General features: G+C 33.1%; 1 protein-coding gene across 6 annotated transcripts; it reads right to left on the bottom strand.

Annotated features, from left to right (window-relative positions):
• Window positions 1-281: 281 nt before the first annotated feature.
• Window positions 282-19,742, bottom strand: LOC119607230 (neurofibromin). Of its 6 annotated transcripts, none has more exons than XM_037961069.1 (23): window positions 19,585-19,742; window positions 18,268-18,414; window positions 17,686-18,212; window positions 17,519-17,624; window positions 16,988-17,454; window positions 16,054-16,928; window positions 15,296-15,443; window positions 14,733-15,230; window positions 14,121-14,672; window positions 13,923-14,057; window positions 13,190-13,858; window positions 12,902-13,140; window positions 12,421-12,835; window positions 12,163-12,354; window positions 11,843-12,104; window positions 9,960-11,783; window positions 8,997-9,263; window positions 8,679-8,936; window positions 8,513-8,611; window positions 7,620-7,709; window positions 5,401-5,603; window positions 4,983-5,338; window positions 282-1,528 (listed from the first exon to the last, which is right to left on the bottom strand). In XM_037961069.1, exons 1-23 carry the CDS (start codon window positions 19,642-19,644, stop codon window positions 1,521-1,523), a joined length of 8,397 nt encoding a protein of 2,798 aa, XP_037816997.1. In that variant the 5' UTR covers window positions 19,645-19,742; the 3' UTR covers window positions 282-1,520. The 6 variants fall into 6 exon arrangements, with proteins under 6 accessions (XP_037816997.1, XP_037816998.1, XP_037816993.1 ...); XM_037961070.1 differs by having other exon boundaries at window positions 12,902-13,128; XM_037961065.1 differs by lacking the exon at window positions 282-1,528 and adding an exon at window positions 1,692-4,584.
• Between the last annotated feature and the right edge of the window lie 1,093 nt (window positions 19,743-20,835).

Here is a 20,835-nt window from a genome sequence, read left to right as displayed (position 1 = left end):
GAACAGTCTATGGTCAAGACTATAGAACAGTCGATAGTCAAGACTATTGATCAGTCTATAGTCTATCTATAATCAATATAAACTATAGATTAACCTATAGTCAAGATAATAGTCAAGACTGTAGAACAGTCTATAGTCAATACTATAGAACAGTCTATAGTCAAGGCTAGTGATCACTCTATAGTCAGGACTATTGACCGGTCTATAGTCAAGACTATAGAACAGTCTATAGTCAAGACTATATAACAGTCTATGGTCAAGACTATAGAACAGTCGATAGTCAAGACTTTAGAACAGTCTATAGTCAAGACTATAGAACAGTCTATAGTCAAAACTATAGAACAGTCTATAGTCAAGACTATAGAACAGTCTATAGTCAAGACTATTGATCAGTTTATAGTCTATTGGAGTGAAATTAAATTTCGCATGATTTAGATTAGTAAGAGCTTATCGACCTTTAGCTCGAGAGATCGGGCCGGAAATATGCATTCAAGTCTTTTACCATCTGGATAATGTAATCAGTTGTCCGTTGTTGATCACCTAATTGATCTCTCCGATTAGTAAGAGAATATCGACCGAGAGTCTTGGAGATAACATCCTAATCTATATATAGATACCAGATACTGAACTTTCAATTTATTTTAAATCAATATGGAATTCAAAACAAAATGGAATTCACCTACAGTAAGTGTCACAAAAACCGCAACCAAACATTTTCTTTTTAAAACACTTTAACTAATCGATTAAGACAGGTATTAAATCTATTTAGTTTTTTAAAATTAACACGGTACAAATATGACTAATTTCTCAAGACATTTATATTCAAAACACATTAAATTATAATTTAATAGAAAAATTATTTTTGGAAGATTTTTTTTATCATTAACTACTTATAAATGATTTAACAATATGTTTAACTATTTAGCTTAAATTTTAAATGAACTTTTACATTTTTTAATTTTGGTCCTAGTTATAGGTTGCAATTTTATGACACTCACTGTAAGCAACAACAGCTCTCTATTTTTTTCTAAGACAAAGCGTAAAAATAAAACAAAAATTTTGCTCTGGCTATTACATATAACCTGGTCATTGTTTAGGAACCTAGCCTTATAATTCCTTATATTTTTTTTAATTTTTGACTCCTTTTATAGAATTTCTTAATTATATACTTAATAATTAGGAAAAACAGTTACCACCTAAAAACGTTTAATATTAATATTAACATTAAAAAAAGTAAATCCTCGAGAAATTTCCAAAATCTTTTTAAAGGTAGTAAGTAGAGCCCGCAAGCGCAATTCCATAACGGGGGTTTTGTTTTAAACATTTGCCAACCTTTACCAACGCATTTCGACGTATTTAATTTAAATTTGTTCGTTGTTTTTATGTTTCATAAGTCTTAAAATTTGAAAAAAGTACAAAAATGTTCTTTTTTTTAGAAATTAAAAACACTTTTTGAATAAATTAAAAAATCTCAAAAAATTGGAAAATATGGTACGTCTAGTGCGTGGATTGGTTGTTATTCATGCAGCTGTAAAAGAAAAGACAAAAAATGGAAAAAAAGAAAGAAAAACATATAGGAGTCGTAATATGACAGTTTTTTTTAACTTTTACACTTAAATAAGGATAAGCTTTCATTTTTTATAAAAAAAAATAATAAAAAAAATTATTAGGAACTATTTAATTATGTTTTAAATAAAATTTATTTGCGTTATTATAATTTTTTAAAAATTCTTATATTATTTAATAATTGTGTTTAAAAAGCATTTTCTTTAATATAAATATTATTTCAAATAACTACTTTTTTTTAATATATTTATTAATTTTCTGAAATTTTTTTATACACAAAAGCCATTAATTTTTGTTTTTAAGAAAAACTGACATGCAATTTTATTATTTTATAAATATTTAAATTGTTAGTTTTTTAATTAATAATTTTTACTAAATCTACCAAAAATTTTTTAAAGCATTTCTTAAGAAACTTTTCTACTGGGTTTTGTTGTTGTTGTTGTGTGTTGTAGTTAAGTGTGTGACACATATAGAATTTTATTAGTAAATTTGTTCGTTATTAGTTTAATAATTTAGCTTAAATACTAATGAAATTTGTTTGAAACGAAATAAAAAAAAATAAATGCATTAACTGTGTTATTTCGTTGGGCAGAGATTGAAAAGATTAAAGCGGAGACATACAATTCTTAAAGGAATTTAAAAACGCCTCTTTATTAAAATTTTCCATTCTTCCCAAAACTTGTACTAGAATCTTTTCTGTAAAGATTTTCTTATTCTTATATTTATATAATTTTTTACCCTAAGTTTGATCTTAGATTTAAGTCTGTGGTATAACAGGGTCCTTCGGATAGCTGTTTTGAACTCACATACGAAGATCGTTGAATTCAATACTATCTATATTCATTTTTATTGGCTTGAATTAAACTTTTACTGTTCTAAAACCAATGATTTCCAAATGGTGGTCTATGGACCCCTGGGGGTTATAGTTGCATTGCAGTAAGTGCCCGAAAATGTCGAAGGAAGAATCTGACTACAACTTTCAGAGCTTTTAACACTCTAAGCCAAAGCTTTTCAAAAGATGATCAGTAGACCTCTAGGGGTAAGTCTGTGGTATAACAGGGCCTTCGGATAGCTATTTTGAACTCACATACGAAGATCGTTGAATTCAATACTATCTATATTCATTTTCATTGGCTTGAATTAAACTTTTACAGTTCTAAAACCAATGATTTTCAAATGGTGGTCTATGGACCCCTGGGGGTTATAGTTGCATTCCAGTGAGTGCCCGAAAAGGTAGAAGGAAAAAACTGACTACAACTTTAAGAGCTTTTAAAACTCTATGCCAAAGCATTTCAAAAGATGGTCAGTAGATCTCTAGGGGTAAGTCTGTGGTATAACAGGGGCCTTCGGATAGCTATTTTGAACTCACATACGAAGATCGTTGAATTCAATACGTAACTTGAATTAAACGTTTACATTTCTAAAACCAATGATTTCCAACTGGTGGTCTGTGGACCCCTAGGGGTTATAGCTGCATTCCAGTAAAGGAAAAAACTGACTATAACTTTTAGAGCTTTTAAAACTCTAAGCCAAAGCTTTTCAAAAGATGGTCAGTAGACCCCTAGGACTCTGTATTATAACTGTGTCCTTAGCCTGAATTCAACTTAAATAGTTCAAAATTCTGGATTAATGGTTTTGAAATGTTGATCTACGGACCTCTGGGGTTCAAAACAGCATTAAAGTAAGTCGATGGAAATGAATGATCCTACAATTTAAAAAAGTACCCGAAAATGCGAAGGAAAAAACTGACTACAACTTTCAGAGCTTTTAAAACTCTAACCCAAAGCTTTTCAAAAGATGGTCAGTAGACCTCTAGCGGTCTATATTATCACTGGGTCCTTAGCCTGAATTCAACTTAAATAGTTTAAAATTCTGGATTAATGGTTTTCAAATGTTGATCTACGGACCTCTGGGGTTCAAAAGAGGATTAAAGTGAGTCGATGGAAATACATGATCTTGCAATTTAAAAAATTTCATTACACTGAATACAACTTTCAGAGTTTTTAAAATGGTTTGGGGAAATTGAATAAAACAAACTCCATTCTCAACAACTTTCAGTGTTTTTAAAACTCAAGATTAAAGATGGTCTGTGAACCCCTTGGGTTCAAAGCAGCTTTCTAGTGTATATATAATTGAATCTCTACATGATCATACAATTTTAATATTTTTATTACACTGAATTAAACTTTTACTGCCTTATTCATAAACATTTATCAAAGGTTTATAGAACAAATTGTGTATGAAAATTTGATTTATAAACCTTTGATAAAAGTTTATGAATAAGTTTTTATAAGGTGGTTCCCCTTGGGGGTTGTATTATAACAGGTGATTTCAAGTAAATAAATTGGACTAACGTAGGGACGTAGAACAAATTTTGTATGAAAATTTGATTTATAAACCTTTGATAAAAGTTTATGAATAAGTTTTTAAAATGTGGATCCCCTTGGGGGTTGTATTATAACTTTCTTCACTTTTATCAACCTATATTTAACATTGAAAACTTTTAAAACTCTAGATTAGTGCTTTGCAAATGATGGTCTGATGACCCCTGGGGTTCAGATCAGCTTTCTTTCAATGACTATTAAATTCGATACTGAAGAATCTCTAATTTTTAACAGCTTTTAATCTCTGTTTAGAAGCAAAAATAATAAAAAATGTGTTTAAAAGCATTTTTTGGACATTGAAGCATAGTGTGTTGTTATTAGATGATGGGATTAAGTATATATTTTTAGTTGTTTTTTTTTTGTTAATTACTAATATATGCCATAATGCTAATAATTAATTGTAAATATTAATTAATAATGATGGTAATGATGATCATGATATTTTCTTTTTAAATTTTTTTTCTGTTTGGTTAATAAATAATTATGTCTAAGTCTAATTGCTGGACTCATTGTTAATTGTTATGTGATGGACTTTCGGTGAGACGGTGCTTGGCGCGTGCTTTACTGTGTGATGCACGACGGAGAGAGCTTACACTGCCGCCGAATTCATGATCTAATGATTCCGATGAGAAAGCTACAGATACCGAAAAAAACAAATAAACAAATAAAAAAGGTATACGAAAAACAAAAGAAATACGAAAAAGAAAAAAATATACAAAAATTCACAATCAGAGATAATATAAAAACTAATTTTCAGTTAGTTTAATAAAATTTCTTGTTATAAAAGTATTTCTGTATGTCAATGAGCTGAGCTGAGGGGGTGAAGGGGTTAGTGAGTTAGTGGCTGATGACTAGGAATGAATAAATTGTTAATTAATTTCCATAAAGTAATTTTGTTAATGTGGCTTTTTTTTGTGTGTGAAAACTACTAATTTCAAAAAGGAAAAACCCATAACAATATAAAAAGCGTAAACCAAAAAAGTAGAACTTTTTTTCAAAAAAAAAAAAAGAAAAAAATTCTTTGGTATTAACCTTTATCCGTGGGAGAACCCAGCGTCAAACTGCTTAAGCTGGAGCTTAAGTTATAGGGACGCACCAAAGGAACAATGGGTGCCTGTTGTTCATCGCCGGGCAGACAAGTCTCTACCATGGCCTCCAGACAGTTGACAAATAGTTCCGAAGATTCACCCATAACATTGTATTTGGTAAACGGTCCTGCAAAACGCCACAAACCACCAAAACCACAACTTTGTAGAAAATGCAATTGCTGCTGTGAGGGATCTTCACTGGCCAACATATTTTGGATAATATTTTGTACTGAGTTCAAGACAACTTGATCATGAGACACGGATAGTATATTGTTGATTTTTTGATCCAATAAAGAGTGTCTAAGAAAGAAATTTAAATTACAATCTTTTTTCGATTATTTGCCGACATTATTACTACTTACATTACTGGAAACACCTTGGGAAATACCACAGATCCTTCGGCTAAATATTGATATAATACACGTGTTTCATTTTCATCGGAGGTATATTTAACTAATGTTGCCAATACGGTTAAAACCAAAGCCTGTATTGACAAATCAGGTAAAACTTCAGGATCCAATAGAACATTCGATTCATTGGATACAGAGGTACGTGAGCCGCGTTCCTATGAAAAAATTAAAATAATTTGTTAAGATTGTTTTTTTAATCGGCACTCTATGTGTAATCCTTAAAGGTTTTCTACTTATAATTTGTTACTTTTTTTGTATGCATTTCATTACAAAAATATAGTGCTTTTTGTGGTAAAACTAACTATATAGTAATATGTAGTAAAAAATGTGTGCTACACTTATAAATATTAAGTTTTAGTAACTATTTAGTGCATTTTATGTGAGTTTTTTGGGGTAATTTGGTGTGCTAGTGTTAATTGGTGATAATATGTATGTTTAAGTTAAAATATTTCCTTAAGTTTTAATTTAGTTTAATTTATTAATTTTGAAAGTTTGTGGATCTTGGCAGTGAATATTCTAAATGTGTTTTTAAACTAAACAAGCCACTTGCTAAAAAGTGCCTCCTTGTCTCTAATCTCTTTTGCCTCTAATAGAGCAAAGTTCTTTATACATGCTCCGAATACCATTACAACCATTTTCCTATACACTGCTCTTTATAGATTGGGTTACATTATTATATTACGATCGCTTTTCTTTAATCTATGTTTATCTTGGCTCATTCAAGTGTGGTGATCCAATAATCGCAGGATTTAGGTTACACTCTACGTGATTATCGTACTTAAACTAATACTACGAATTTATCTAGTATTTACGTCAGTGCTGTTTGTTTTTGCTGTTTTGACAGTGTATTGGAATCGCCTGAAAGTTTCTAACAAGCCCTTTGTAGCAGGGCATTTACATCTGACGATACAATTCCATTCCTCATACTTTCCTTGAAAATTGTAAATCAATTGTTCAACATAATCTAAATTAATTTGCTATAACGAAGTCCCTTTTTCATCTCGAGGAGCACTTAGTTTTTATAACTAAAGAACAAGGTTAGTTAGGTTAAAAGGGCAGATTCTGGTATTGGATAGAACTCGAAGTCTGCCAGGTGTTTTCATTGAATCACCCTGAGAGATGCCACAGAAGATGTTGATTTCTATCTCACATTTCTTTGATTAACATTGATGTAGTAAAGACCCGCTAGATTCCTTAGACATCAAATAAATCCATTAATCATTACAGGACACTTAACTGCAATGAAGTTAAGTCTTAAGTACAAGTTGTCAGGGAATGTTATGATGACACTCCTCTACTTTTAGACTTCTGTAAAGCTATATAGAACTTTTTCACAGAGACCTAATAATTATCGCAATAGCTGTCCTATTGACCTATCCTTTTAACTCTTCAAAGGAATGCGATCGATCTCCAACGATGGACTTTCATAATTCTCTTTTGATCACTAATTCCGTATTTTATTAATTTGGCTCCTAAAGAAAATTGCAATTCGGATGATCTCAATGTCTTTTTTTCATTAAGAACATAATGTTTTAATTATGGATAATAATTAAGTTTAATGATCTAAGGTAACATGACTTAAATAGTTCAAAAGATATTTAAGTTATTTACGAAATCGCCAGTTAGTTTCTCACACATCAAATGAATCCGGTAGATTTCCAAATAGGGACACATAGAATTGTCTATAGATAATTTATTTCGTTAGTTAGTACAAGGTTGAACAAGATCGACCAATTCGAGAAGCATGTTATAGTTCTTGAGTTTTTCATTAAAAACATAACGATCTAGTGATAGGGTTATGTATGTACATATATGATTATTAAGAACCCATGAATCTGTGTCTGGGTTAAAGCACTAATTGTTTAGATTTAATACATTGCAAATCTTTGAAAATAACTTTTCTACGCTAAAAATTCTCTCTTAAATCTATAAAAATCATTATGACTATTTACATTTATTTCACATTTCTTGTGTGTGTGTTTTTTAAGTGATAAAGTGTGTTTTATTTCTGCTTTAAGTTAAGATCCAAAAAGTAATGAAAAATTTAATCATTTTGTACCATAAAAAAAAACAAAAGTGCAAATAAAGATGAAAAAGAAATTGCTAAATATTTAAAAAAATCAAGAAATAAGAAAATATTTGTAAGATTAATAAACAAAAATAAGCAATACCTGACGTTCTTCGATTCCACTAGCGTTATTCGGATCTTTGGTGGTGGGTACCGAAAAGGAGCGCTGAGTTTTAAATAAAACTCGGGCATTCTTCAGTCAACAAATTTTTATTTTTGTAAAAAATACAAAATTTTTTTGGGTTTGTTGTTTGTGTTGTTGTTTTTTGTTTAATATTTACGAAATATTTTAACAATTTTGTAGTTTGAAACGAACATAAAACAATGAGAGATATTTTGGGTATATTAATTTTTTGAGCATGCAATTAAAAAAAATAGTAAACACAGGCGTGTAAACGATTATTAGGAATAGAATTTTATGATATTTGTTTAAAAATAATATAAGGGAATGAAGAAAGTATGAAGAAATAAGAATATTATGGAAAGGTAATGAAATGAAGTTTGTTTTTGGAATGAAAAATATAATTATTACAAGCACCAATCACAGCAGGCATAATACGAGTATGTAATGTTATGAATAGTAGTAGTAGTAGTAGAGTATAAATATATTTTTTTAAATCATTATTAAGTACATAAAAAAGAAAGAAATGGAAAATATTTTATTTAATTTCTTTAGTTAATTTAATACTGTTAAATTAATAAAGAGAGAATTTATCAAAGAGAGACATTTAAAGTTAATATAAATCGACACCGGGTTCGTTGGAAAATATATAGTTAATTAAATGCAAAATGTAACGAAACCGGTGAAAAATATAAATTGTTATATGAACTCAAAAAACAATTTAATACATTTATTTTAAATATTAATAATGGTAATACCAACTTCAAAGAAGCTAAGAAAATACATTTTTAATATACAATGTTTTTTTAATGCTTTTAAATCGTATAAACGATTTAGATTATTGGTTTGGGAGGTAGTGTTTGTTAAAAACTTACCGGTTGTACAGGTACTTTATGATGACGCGCGAAATTTAAAGCGGATTGATCTAAAATATCCCAAGATTTTTGACGACGTGATAAAGCCATGCCAAATTGCTGAAAAAATAAAAGGAAACAATTGTTAAAGGCTTAATTTTAAATCAAATCCCTTATGATAACATACATTATGTGTGCCATTAGCTGCTGCCTCGCCATTCTCCAAGGTGGTATTCAATTCGACTGGCCATCTGGGTAAGGCATGTTTGACATGACAACGTGATCTTACTTCTTCTGAGACGGCCACCAGGGCGGTCAAATAGGCTACACTATCGGGTGTTACTTCAAATTTATCTCTTCGTAAAGGTTTGGCTATAATGCCTAATAGCATGGTCAATATACGGGAAGTGCGTGATACGGTGGTTGGAGTAGAATGTCTAAATCCCTGAAATATTTGAACACATAAATGATTTTTTTCCATTTTTCAAAGAAGAAGCGTTCTTACCTTTATTAAATGTCCCACAAGAGCAAAATGGAAATTACTGCGAAATGAGAGACCCACCGCATGATCCAGTTGTTTAAAATGCCATTCTAGTTTCTCGCGTGTACACATCATGACGTCTGCAATGTTGGCATTATCAAAGCAACCCTGAGATTTAAGGGTATGTAAATTTTGTTCCAGCAATGCCAAACCAGCTCCATATAAGTTGCCCTCATCTAATTGTAAAACGGAAATGGCCACCCAAAACAGATTGCGATGTATGGGAGATTCCTGGAGTTAGAGAAATGCAAATATTAGAATTAACTTTAAAAACAATTCAGACAATTTTCTTCAAAAATCCAGTAAAAACTATTCACTAAAAATTTTTCGGCAAAAAAAATTCACTAAAAATTTTTCGGCAAAAAAAAAAAAAATTCTCTGAAAAGTTTTTCACCAAAAATTTTTTTGTCAAAATATACGTACTCATACTAAAAAAAATTTTCATTAAAAAAATTTTTAGTGAAATTGTTTCACCCAAAAAAAAAAAAAAAAAAATTATGAAATTTTTCACTAATAATATTTTTATCGAAAATTTTCTTATTTTTTTAATTTTCACCAAAAAAAAAAAAAAAATTGTGAAATTTTTTCACCAAAAATAATCAGTGAAAAGTTTTCACAAAAAAAAATTTCACTAAAAATTGTTTATCAAAAAATTTCAGTAAAAAATTTTTTATCAGAAAATCTCAATCAGAATTTTTCTTCTAATTTTGTAAAAAATTTCCTTAAATTAAAAAGTTGTGAAATTTCAGTGAAATCTTTCACCAACAAATTTTTTAGTAAAAATTTTCCATCAAAAGATGTTTTTGTAAAACTTTTCTCCACAATTTTTTTTAAATAAACGAACATATGTGAACATTTTCACTAAAAACTATTTTAAGGAAAATTTTTGTCGAATATAGAGAAATATTTTAGTTCTAAATACTTTACCGGTCTCAACAGCGGCTGTATGCGTGTCAAACACATGACAATTGCCTCTATAAGAGTGATATCATTAAAGGATTCCACTGCCTTTACCAGAATCCTTAACAACTGCTTGACTTCCTGATCCGTAACACTCTTGCTAATGCAGCCAAACACTATCAAAGCTCTCGGCTGTAAAGCAGGATTATAACAGAAAGCAAAGCTACGGGCCAATGAGTTCCATGTCTGCAACCACTGGCAATCGGGTACATCACGCATACAGGACTCCATTATTTCCAGAAGAGCATCGGTTATAACTTCCAAGGAGGGCAAAGATAAACGCTCTCTATCGGCGGGCAATGTTTGCGACACTCTCTCATTGCCCAACCACTTATCGGGGGGATGGCGACAACTGGAACGGAAAGCTGTAACGGCAGCCGACTTAACCTTGCTAATACCAAAGAGTAAGTAAAATTTGGGCAGGGAGAATTCATCCAGTGACAAACGCAACACTCTTTGAGCTTCTTCGGAGAAGATGGGTTTCGTACAGGTACATAGGGAGTGTATGATATTAATGACTAGACCATGAGTTGAGGCGCGCATGGACAAAGAACCCGAGCAAACCAGAAACGTGATGGTATGGAAGAGATACGGCAAATGGGTGGCCACATCTAGACAATTGTTAAAGGACAACATAAGTAAATAGCGACCCAAGATGGCGATATCATCCCACATGACATGTTGCTCTAGGAAGGGAGTAGGATTGGTACAGGTCTTGTCCATAACGCGGCACATGCGCGTTATAACTTTTTTGGACACCAACTGGACATTGGCCGAGGCCAAAGCCACTGCTGTATCGGCCATTATTTCCACTTGAGGTGAACCCAAGCCGTATATTAGGGACTTATGCAGGAAATTGTCCAATACCATGTCAATAAGTTCCGGTATTTGGCCCACGGAACCCCAAATCTTAGCCTGAACGGAGGGATACATTTCTTTTTGTTCGATGGTTAGACATATAAGTTTATCCAGTATTTGAGATACTTTCAATTTTTTGGCATCATCATTGGATTTACAGAATTTCACCAGATTCTTTAACCAAGGAGTCATATACTCCAAGCACAAATGTTTCAATTCGATGGTACTGCGTTGGAAGCCCTGTATACATTCCTCTAGAAATTCTAAAGTCAAATGAGGCTCATTGGTGGCCAATTTTTCGCTAACCGATTTAATGAAAATGGTATTGTTGGAGGGTATACACAAACCCTGAGTCTCCAGCAACTGGCCTTCAATTTTCAAATCAAATGTGGCGGTTAAAGCGCAGAGAAGATTATAGGCAGCGGTACGCAAGTTGGGATCTGCTGAACCCAAATTTAACAAAGCCTGATTTAGTAAAGTGCCCGGTACATCCTTGGGTCTAATTTTCTGATGCACTGTCACCGAATCCGGTTGACTTAACTCCCAGCGATTTCGGATATGTATAATAGCTTGGACAATATTATCGCAATCGTTGTGTATGAAACTTAATTGACCACTTTCATTTGCTATGGATAGTGTAAACTGGTTATCATCTACCAAACAAACTTCCTCTATTTCGGAGGCATAGTACACATCGTTTAGCAATACAGAATGGGCCAAAACTTTAGTTTTTTCCGCGGAGGTAATTTGTAAAGCTGTGGGACCCACTTTAATGGCCACTTTGGTGTCTTTGTGGCTTAGCTTCAAAGCATTGCTGAACACTTTCAAATCCTCATCCAAAGAAAGAGTAGCACCTGGTAGTTTTTGTTGATCCGATTCGATGTAGTCGTTGAGTTTATTGGGTGAATCCAAAAACATTAATTTACGATTGCCCTGAGAAATTGCATTGGTTTAGTAAACAAGTTCTACTCAATAATGTCAAGAATAGTTACCTTTAAAGGCGCCAATATGCGATCATGAAACTTGGTATATTCCCTAACCCAAGAGTTGCAATTGTAAATGTAAACCGCATGTACATTTTCATAGGCCACGGCGGGTAATACATAAAACCACTTCTGTAGGAACTCTGTACGGAATCTATTGTCCGAGTTGACATGAGTAAAATCTATGACAACCTCAAAGGTGGAATGACAAAATGGTTTCAACGTCAAAATCACATGATAAATCAAAAGATCACCATTTGTTTCACCAATTCTGGTAAGGGAAATGACAAGTTTTAATTAGGAAAAGCAAGAGAGTGAGATAGACTTACTTATAACGTCTGGCAATGTAATAAAATACCGGATGTCCTGATTTGCTAGTGCCGGCTTGATAGAATATATTCATGGCTTTCAAGGCTTTAAACTCTTCCTTTTCGTGCATTTGATGTTTAACCATGATTTCTTCGAAGTTGGTTGAAGACATGTCAATGGAACTCCAACGTGGATAAGAGGAAAACATCATGCTGTAACATAGAAACAAAAGATTTTTGTAATTTTATGGAAATTACATTAACATTGTTAACACTTACTGAGAATCCACGGGTTTGTGCTCAGGTGGTCCCAAATAAGCCAATAAAGTGGCCATTTTATCAAAAGGTCTTCTACCGACAGCCTTGTGATCACGACTGCTGGATAAATAGTCACCTATCTTTTCCTGATGTGTCCACAACAAACGATGCAAAGCCAAAACATTGGCATCCGATATAAAACTCATGCTATGCGAGGTTTGATCCACAGTTTCACAATCCGAAGCAATTTGTATGAAGAAACGGCGACCCGCCTCAAAATGTTCCCTTAAGAAGTCATTGAAACACAACATATGCTGTTCTTTGGAAAACTCTACATGATTGGCAATGTTTTGTAAAATTTTAGACATTAACATCAAGCCACGCTTAACCGAACTGGGTACTTGTTTGCCCACAATGCCCAATTCCTGGGGAGAGACTAAAACACAAAGAAAACCCATTAAATAAATTTGAAAACAATACTAAATTTCCTTATTACACTTACCAATGGCCGGGTTAATAAATCTTAAAAATATTACCGTGCCTACAGCTCCTATATTATTCTGCAATAAATTGGGAAAACGTTTACTTAACACCTGATACAAACAGTGACACATGGAACGCAGTTGAGGTGGAAAACGATCTGCCGAATTGATAATGGCATCGAAAACCTTTTTTGTTAAAGCTATCAGATTACAGCGATTAACATCTAATTCATCCCCCGGATCTAGTCTGAAATGAGAACTTTCAAATGTGTTTAGGTTTAACTGAGATTTCTTGCTATTTCACCAACCTGGCGGGATCAACTTCAAAACAAGTATTAGGATTATCTAATAAAGGTCTTATTAAGGGTTCCAGCAGCAGCTGCAAATAGGCTGAACCATAGATTTTAAAACAAAAAGCCATGATTTTACTGCCCAAAGAATTGCCACGGAATAGAGTCTGCATACAATCGGACACCTCCACTTCGCGGTAGAACATATTCCATAATAAAGGAGATAATAAATGTTTGGCATCAAATAAAGTAACTAAAACACGGGCCAATTCATCCATTTGGGAAGTGGTCACTACATTAGCCAAAGCCATGGCTATGGGTAATTCTCCCTTGTCACTAATCATGGTAACAAGTTGTACCAACTGTTCAAAACGATCAGCCAATACAGTCTCAGCTAATGTGTCAAATTCTGTGCCTTGTTGCAGAATTTGTGTCAAAACTTCCATGAAAGCTGCTCTAGTCTGTAAATCGGGATTGTAGCCCAAGTCAATGGAATGCATGAGACCTGAATCTATATTGGCTCCCAATAGATTGGACATGGCTTGTATGGTGGCATTGCGTAAAGCGGTTAATTTGCCGGCAGCTAAACGTGGTCGGGGAGGCAATAAAGGGGGATTGTTTAGTTCCTTCTCGGCTTCCGAACTATCAATACAATCGTTCAATAGATTCATAAACAAAGTAAAATATCTGAAAGAGAAAACAGGAAAGAGTGAAACAAGTATTTAGTAAAATGTTCAATGTAGATAATTACTTAAGAAACAGAGCACTTTTGGCATCCATTAAATCACCACGATCTGATTCCTCGGGTTGCAAAGGCAAACCTCTTAATAAAGCAGCCACAGCCTCCATGCAAGCCTGATCTAAATCTCTAAAAATAACCGAGGTACTAAAAAGGAAGAAAAAACATAAACAAAAATTCCTTAAAACGCTCAAACCAAAAACAATTTACTTGGTTATCAAAGCGGGATCTGTGGAACTAGGTGGTGCTATTTGATGTGAAGTACCCATAACCCAATCCGATAAATATTCCACCAATTTATTGCGAAATTTCATTTCTTGTCTAAAAGCCAAATCATCTCTACGTTTCATCATAACCTCCACCAGTTGACACAATTTGGTCTTAATACGTATAGCATAGAAAGTCATGTCCAGATGGCGAACATAACGCACTATGCCCAACATCATGCATTCAATGCTGGTTACACCCAAATTTTCCGCTGTTGAGGGTTGTTCATTATTGGGGTCTTTATTAGGTTTAGGATCCAAAATCGATTTCATTATATAGATAATATGTTCGATAAATTGGGTGTTAATATCGGTAACATTAACCTGGCCATGTTGATCAAAGAATTTCTCTACTATAGCACGTATTTGATCGAAGAGTATGGGATATAGATAGGTGGACATTTCTTCTCCAACAAGTTCTTTAACATTCTTTTGAATATTCAAACCGATTTTCTCATTGCTGCAAACCAATAATCTTAAAAGTTGGCCAATAAATCTAGGAAAGAAATTTAATAAGTTTTACAAATTATTTTACAACATCTTAAAAACAACTCACTGTGTCACCGGACAATATTGCACCTCCTGTTGTGGTCCCTGTGGTATAGCAGTCAATGATACCGAATTTGGATTTAATGAACCTCTACCCGAACTGGAAGAACTCGATAGTGAATGTAGCGAGTTTTGTGCCAATGAACTAATAGAACCCTGATTTATAGGATGTATATGAGCAGCCGGTAGCGGCTGTTGAAATGAGCCAAAACTTTGAGAATATTGATGAAATGGTCCATGATTGGATAGACTATGGGAGGTGTGTGTAGTGGCCTGAGCCGCCACTACTATTTGCTGGCGTCTTTTAATCAAACAAACACCACCCAAAGCCAATAGAAACCAAGTCATATTTGCCCATTCGGTAATTTGTTCCTCAATATCATGTTCCGAAGATTGATGACTGGCTCGTCGCTTGCCTATGCCGCGGTGGAACAGTTCAGCTTGACCATCTTCGGTCTTGCATTTGGGATAAGTTTGCAACATTTTACTCATTATTTCCCAATTTCTGTGGGATTAAAAGAAATTGTTTTAGCATTTTTCGTATATTCAATTGAAGCAACAAAATCTTACCTAAAAGTTTCTTCCCAGGCGGGCTGTACACCATCTATACAATGCTCGATTTTGCGTAAGAGTTGCATGATGCGTTTTTGTAAATGCAAACGATTTAAAACGTTGCTATGACTGGTATCATAGAAACAAATACGAGAATCGGTGGCAGCTGAAATGAAACAAATTTTTAGTGAAATTAATTGTTAGTAAACATTTTCGGTGAAATGAATTTTTTTTGTGAAAATTTTCGGTGAAATCAAATTTTTAATGAATATTTTCGGCGAAATGTAATTTTAGTTAAAAATTTTTGGGGAAAATTATCGGTGAACACAATAGTGAAAATTTTCGGTGAAATTAAATATTAGTGATAATTTTCTGTGAAATTCAATTTTAGTGAAGTTTTTCGGCGTATTAAATTTCAAGTGAAAATTTTTGGTGAAATGAAATTAAATTTATAGTCAAAATTTTCGGTGAATTACAATGTAATGAAAATTTTCGGTGATATACAATTTTTAGTGAAAAATTTCGGTGAAATAAAATTTTGTGAAAAATTTCGGTGAAATTTAATTTTTAGTAAAATTTTCGATATAGTTGGATTTTGGTGAAAATGTTTGCGAAAATGTGAACATTTTCAGCGAATCAAATTATTAGTAAAAATTTTCCGTGAAATTAAATTTTAATGAAACAAAATCTAGTGAAAACTTTTGAAAGAATTTAATTTTTAGTGAAAAAGTTAAGTTTTTTTTCGGAAAATTCGTTCTTAAAACATTGTCACTCACCCGATGATAATTGCGCCAATTCCTGATAGATCATATAATTAGGCACCAACATCGATACCGTTAACTCATCCGATCCACAACAAATCTCTGCCTCTTCACACAGCAAACCAAAACATGATAAAGAAGTCAGAACAGCATCCAAATCCACAGACCATAAATACATAAAGAATACAACTTCCAATTTAATGTGAGCCTGTTTACAAATGGCTATATGACTGCCCATATGGGCGTAGTCCTTATGACGCTGCAGAAAAGTATTGCGGCATATCAAAATCTCTCGCAGCCATTTTAAAACATCCGTATAGTTGGCTATCTGATGTTGTATTAATTTTTGCGATATCGAAAACAAAACCTGAGAACTAACATCCCAAAATGTGTTGATAGGAGCCTCGGGATTCCAAACTTCTATTTTTTCGGGAGCATGTAAAGCCAATAAGGCCTCCATAGCTTCTTGGGCCACATCCGGCATGGACGGTTGATGCACCAAACTAACTAGACCATTTATCAACTCCAATGTAGAACTTTGTACCTCATGGGCCACCTTGCCCTGGGTATTAAGCAATAAAGTGGGATCTGCATGTATTAAACGTACTAACAGCAAAAGTAACATTTTATGGGCAGGACCTTCTTCGGATCTAGCTAAACCTTTTTGTGTATCCTTGGTTTTTAGGGTCAGCGAGGTAATCATTCTTAAGGGCGTATGGGCTATATAACCCTGGGTGGCTTTATTTAAAGTATCCGTAAATAGGGCTCGCAATTCCGCCGAACGATAGTGTACCACATCGGTTTGAGGCCACCATGGTAAACGGGGCTGATTTACAATACGAAACGGGTTTTTACTTTGCAAACGAAAATCTACATAAATATGGGCCAGCCTAGGTAAAGAAATCATATTATTATTATTACAAATTTTCAGGAATAAATTCAATTTTACCGTAATAAGGAACACACTATAACAAAATGATAGGCTTGCGGTGAATTGAGATTCAAACAGACCTTTAAAGCCTCTATATTGTGGGGATTTATGCGAAAACATGATACCCAACAGTCAATCATTAGTTCTATATCGGCAAAGTTATAACCTTGTCCCCGGGAAAATGGTTTCACCGGATTAAATAGTAAAGCTTTGATATCGTTGATTATGTATTGGACCAATTTGAAAATCACATTATTGGAGTCGTTGATATTCACGTAAGTAGCTGCCTTGCATAATTTCACACAGGCTATGGCGGCCGATTCGGTAACAAGTTTAGAAGGTGAATGTGGCCCCAGCCCTCTCTTAACACTCTCGATAAATTGTTTGGCCGAAAAATCCTTGTCACGCGTTTGAGCCTTTGAGGTGGCCTTGTCTTTTTCCTTTTCGCCCTGCTGCAGTTCATTGACGGTGGCTTCCAAACAGGCCTAAGGAAAAATTTAATATATAATATGAATTTTTATAATTTGAAATTTTTAAATAAATAATTACAGGATTCAAAATCAGCAACAACATTTGCAAAGGCCATACTGTAGTTTTGCTCTTTTTATTTTCAGCTTTATAAGCCTCCACAAAGTCCAGTAAAGGCTCCCAGCAGCTGAAATATTTACAATGTTTTTTCTTTATAATTCTTAATACATTTCTTCAACACTACTTACGTTGATATGTCACGATTCATGCCTCTTTGCAAATCCTGAAACTCTTGCGGATGATATTCTATCCAATTCCATATGGCTTTTTCAATTGAATTTAATAGAATTAAGGGTGGAGCTTTTTTCGAGCGAAATTTCGTTATAGTTTCCTGCAATAATTTCGTCAACTTGATCATATCCATATCAATATGTTGTATCAATTCAATATCCGAATAATCGGGATTCTCATCTGAACAAGCGGCCAACTCTTGTATTCTAGCCGATATACGATTAAAAACAGCGGAAAAATGATTTTGTGAGAGAGCAAATAGGACTTTTGAAGCTAAAATTTTCAATTGGGCGGCATGAGGATTATTATCACTTTGGACATCAATAAATTGGGTAATTTCACGTAGCAAAAGTTTAACATTCATGGCTTCTTCAAAACGAGCCGTATCCTTGGTCTGATTGGTCAGACAACGTTCGAGGGTGGTTAAAATAATGATCAGAGATTCAAAATAACAACGATCGGTTTCGTGACGATTTTGGATAGCCTAAAAAAAAGTTATTGTTAAGTGTCGGAAAAGTTTATATGTTGGCAAAACTTACGGCTTCATTGACTCTTTGTAGCATTTTGGTAAGACCGGATATTACCAACGAAAAACGATAACGTGAAATGTGTATAAGACATCCCACCAATTGGTCTTGGCTCATTCTAGCCTGGGTGCCATGGGGTCCGGTTGTTTTGTTAGGAAGCTGGAAAGAAAGTAAAAATTTTTGTTTAATAGGTATATATTTTCATTTTATCGAAATTAAATTCAAGATTAATTAATCGCAAAATCCAAATTTTTTTCTAAATCGAAAATTTATAAATTTACCAAAATATTTCGCTAAATGGAATGTTTTTTTTTTCAAAAAATTTTTACTAAAATTGAATTCCACCAAAAATTTCACTAAAAATAGTTCTAACAAAAGTTTTCACAAAATTTTAATTTCGCCAAAAATTTTCATTTAATTTTATTTAACCGAAAAGTTTCACTAAAATTTAATTTTACGACAATATGTACTCAAATTTCATTTCACTGAAAATTTTCACCCAAATTTCATAGAAAATTTTCACTAAAATTTCGTTTCATCGAAAATTTTTACAAAAAATTAATTTTACCAAAAAAAAAAAAATGTCTCAAAAATTTAATTTTTACTAAAATTTATTACACCGAAAATTTTCACTAGAATTTTACTTCACCTAAATTTTCCCTAAAAGTTATTTTACCGAATATTTTCACTACTATCTAGATTTATCAATTTACCAAAAATGTTCACTAAATTTAATTATTTACTAAAAATTTAATCACAAAAAATTTTCAAAATTGTCTGATTCTCAATTTAACAATTATCCTACATTATTTAACATCACAAATCTATGTCAAAGTTTCAAAGCCTTTACAAAACAACAACAATACTAAACTCCCCCTTTTACAAAAGAAATCCACAAACGAAAACAACAACAAAGTGAAATAACAACCTTCAATTTACCTACATTTTTTGTTTACAAACAAATACTACGCATAAACACTCGCACAACCCCAATCTCTAGCGCACACACTCACTCAAAGCACACTCTTAACAAAAAAATTCATCAAAATACACGTGCAAAATTCATTCATTCCTTTCTTTCTCACTTCTGTCGGCATTTTCATTCATAAATTTCTCTCCACACAAAACGTAAACAAACGTTAAACGCGAAAAACAACTTCTCAAAACAATAACAAATCATCCATCTCACTCGCACACTCTTTCCAACTCGCTCACACAATTTTTTCAATCGATACATCTGTATTACCCAAAAAAATCTTTTTTTTTGCGTTTTTCACTTTACCATTTTGGGAGGAACCGTGATAGAATTTTTCAATTTTTTCACTTTACCTGATCTTCGAAACGGGCCAATAATGAATTGGCCCATTCGCCTGGTTTTTGTGTAGCCATTTCGTTAGGTTTTAATAATTATTTTACACTTTTTATAGCATTTTTTAACAAAAATTTAACAGAGCAACAAACAATTCTCCAAATTAACTATATCTACAGAAAATTTTCAATGTTGTGAAGTTGGTTGCAGTTGATTGTACTTTGAGTGTGGTTAACGCAGTGTGATTTGAAAACAGCTGTTTAGTATAATATAACAAAAATAATCGCTAAAATGTATTAATATGTAAATGGTTTGAAAATTAGAGGAAGTTGTTAACGGAAGTTAATTAAAATGGCTGAATTTAGTTAATAACAAATCAATTAAATTATTTTATTAATGATTTAAATAATAAATTTAATATATTCCTAGGTTTTAATGATTCATTGTTATGTATTAAGATTAATTTGTTAAAAACTGAGGTTTCTTTGATGAAACTATTTTGTTTAAATTATTCGTAAATAATGTTACGTCGTTAGTTGGTTAGTTAGTTAGTTAGTTAGTTAGTTAGTTAGTTAGTTAGTTAGTTAGTTAGTTAGTTAGTTAGTTAGTTAGTTAGTTAGTAGTTAGTTAGTTAGTTAGTTAGTTAGTTAGTTAGTTAGTTAGTTAGTTAGTTAGTTAGTTAGTTAGTTAGTTAGTTAGTTATTTAGTTAGTTCGTTAGTTCTTCGTTCTTTCGTTCGTTAGTTCGTTCGTTAGTTCGTTAGTTCGTTCGTTAGTTGTTCGTTCTTCGTGTTCGTTCGTTCGTTCGTTCGTTCTTCGTTCGTTCGTTCGTTCGTTCTTTCGTTCGTTCGTTCGTTCGTTCGTTCGTTCGTTCGTTCGTTCGTTCGTTCGTTCGTTCGTTCGTTCGTTCGTTTTCGTTCGTTCGTTTTCGTTCGTTCGTTCGTTCGTTCGTTTCGTTCGTTCGTTCGTTCGTTCGTTCGTTCGTTCGTTCGTTCGTTCGTTCGTTGTTCGTTTTCGTTCGTTCGTTCGTTTTCGTTCGTTCGTTTCGTTCGTTCGTTCGTTCGTTCGTTCGTTCGTTGTTCGTTCGTTCGTTCGTTTCGTTCGTTCGTTCGTTGTTCGTTCGTTCGTTCGTTCGTTCGTTCGTTCGTTCGTTCGTTCGTTCGTTCGTTCGTTCGTTCGTTCGTTCGTTCGTTCGTTCGTTCGTTTTTCGTTCGTTCGTTCGTTCGTTCGTTTTTCGTTCGTTCGTTTTCGTTCGTTCGTTCGTTTTCGTTCG

Source organism: Lucilia sericata, unplaced genomic scaffold (assembly GCF_015586225.1).
Source record: "Lucilia sericata isolate MDLA Ls3-8-SP2 unplaced genomic scaffold, ASM1558622v1 Contig000679F_arrow, whole genome shotgun sequence".
Taxonomy (NCBI): Eukaryota; Metazoa; Arthropoda; class Insecta; order Diptera; family Calliphoridae; genus Lucilia; species Lucilia sericata.
This window is presented reverse-complemented; position numbering and strand designations above follow the sequence as displayed.

Excerpts from the sequence above, each read along its gene's own strand:
- LOC119607230 (XM_037961065.1), bottom strand. The coding sequence starts at position 19,644 with ATGGCTACACAAAAACCAGGCGAATGGGCCAATTCATTATTGGCCCGT. Across the intron at positions 12,105-12,162 it reads TACATTGCCAGACGTTATAA|AATTGGTGAAACAAATGGTG; the intron begins GTAAGTCTATCT and ends TTCCCTTACCAG. Across the intron at positions 5,604-7,619 it reads GTGGAATCGAAGAACGTCAG|GAACGCGGCTCACGTACCTC; the intron begins GTATTGCTTATT and ends ATTTTTTCATAG.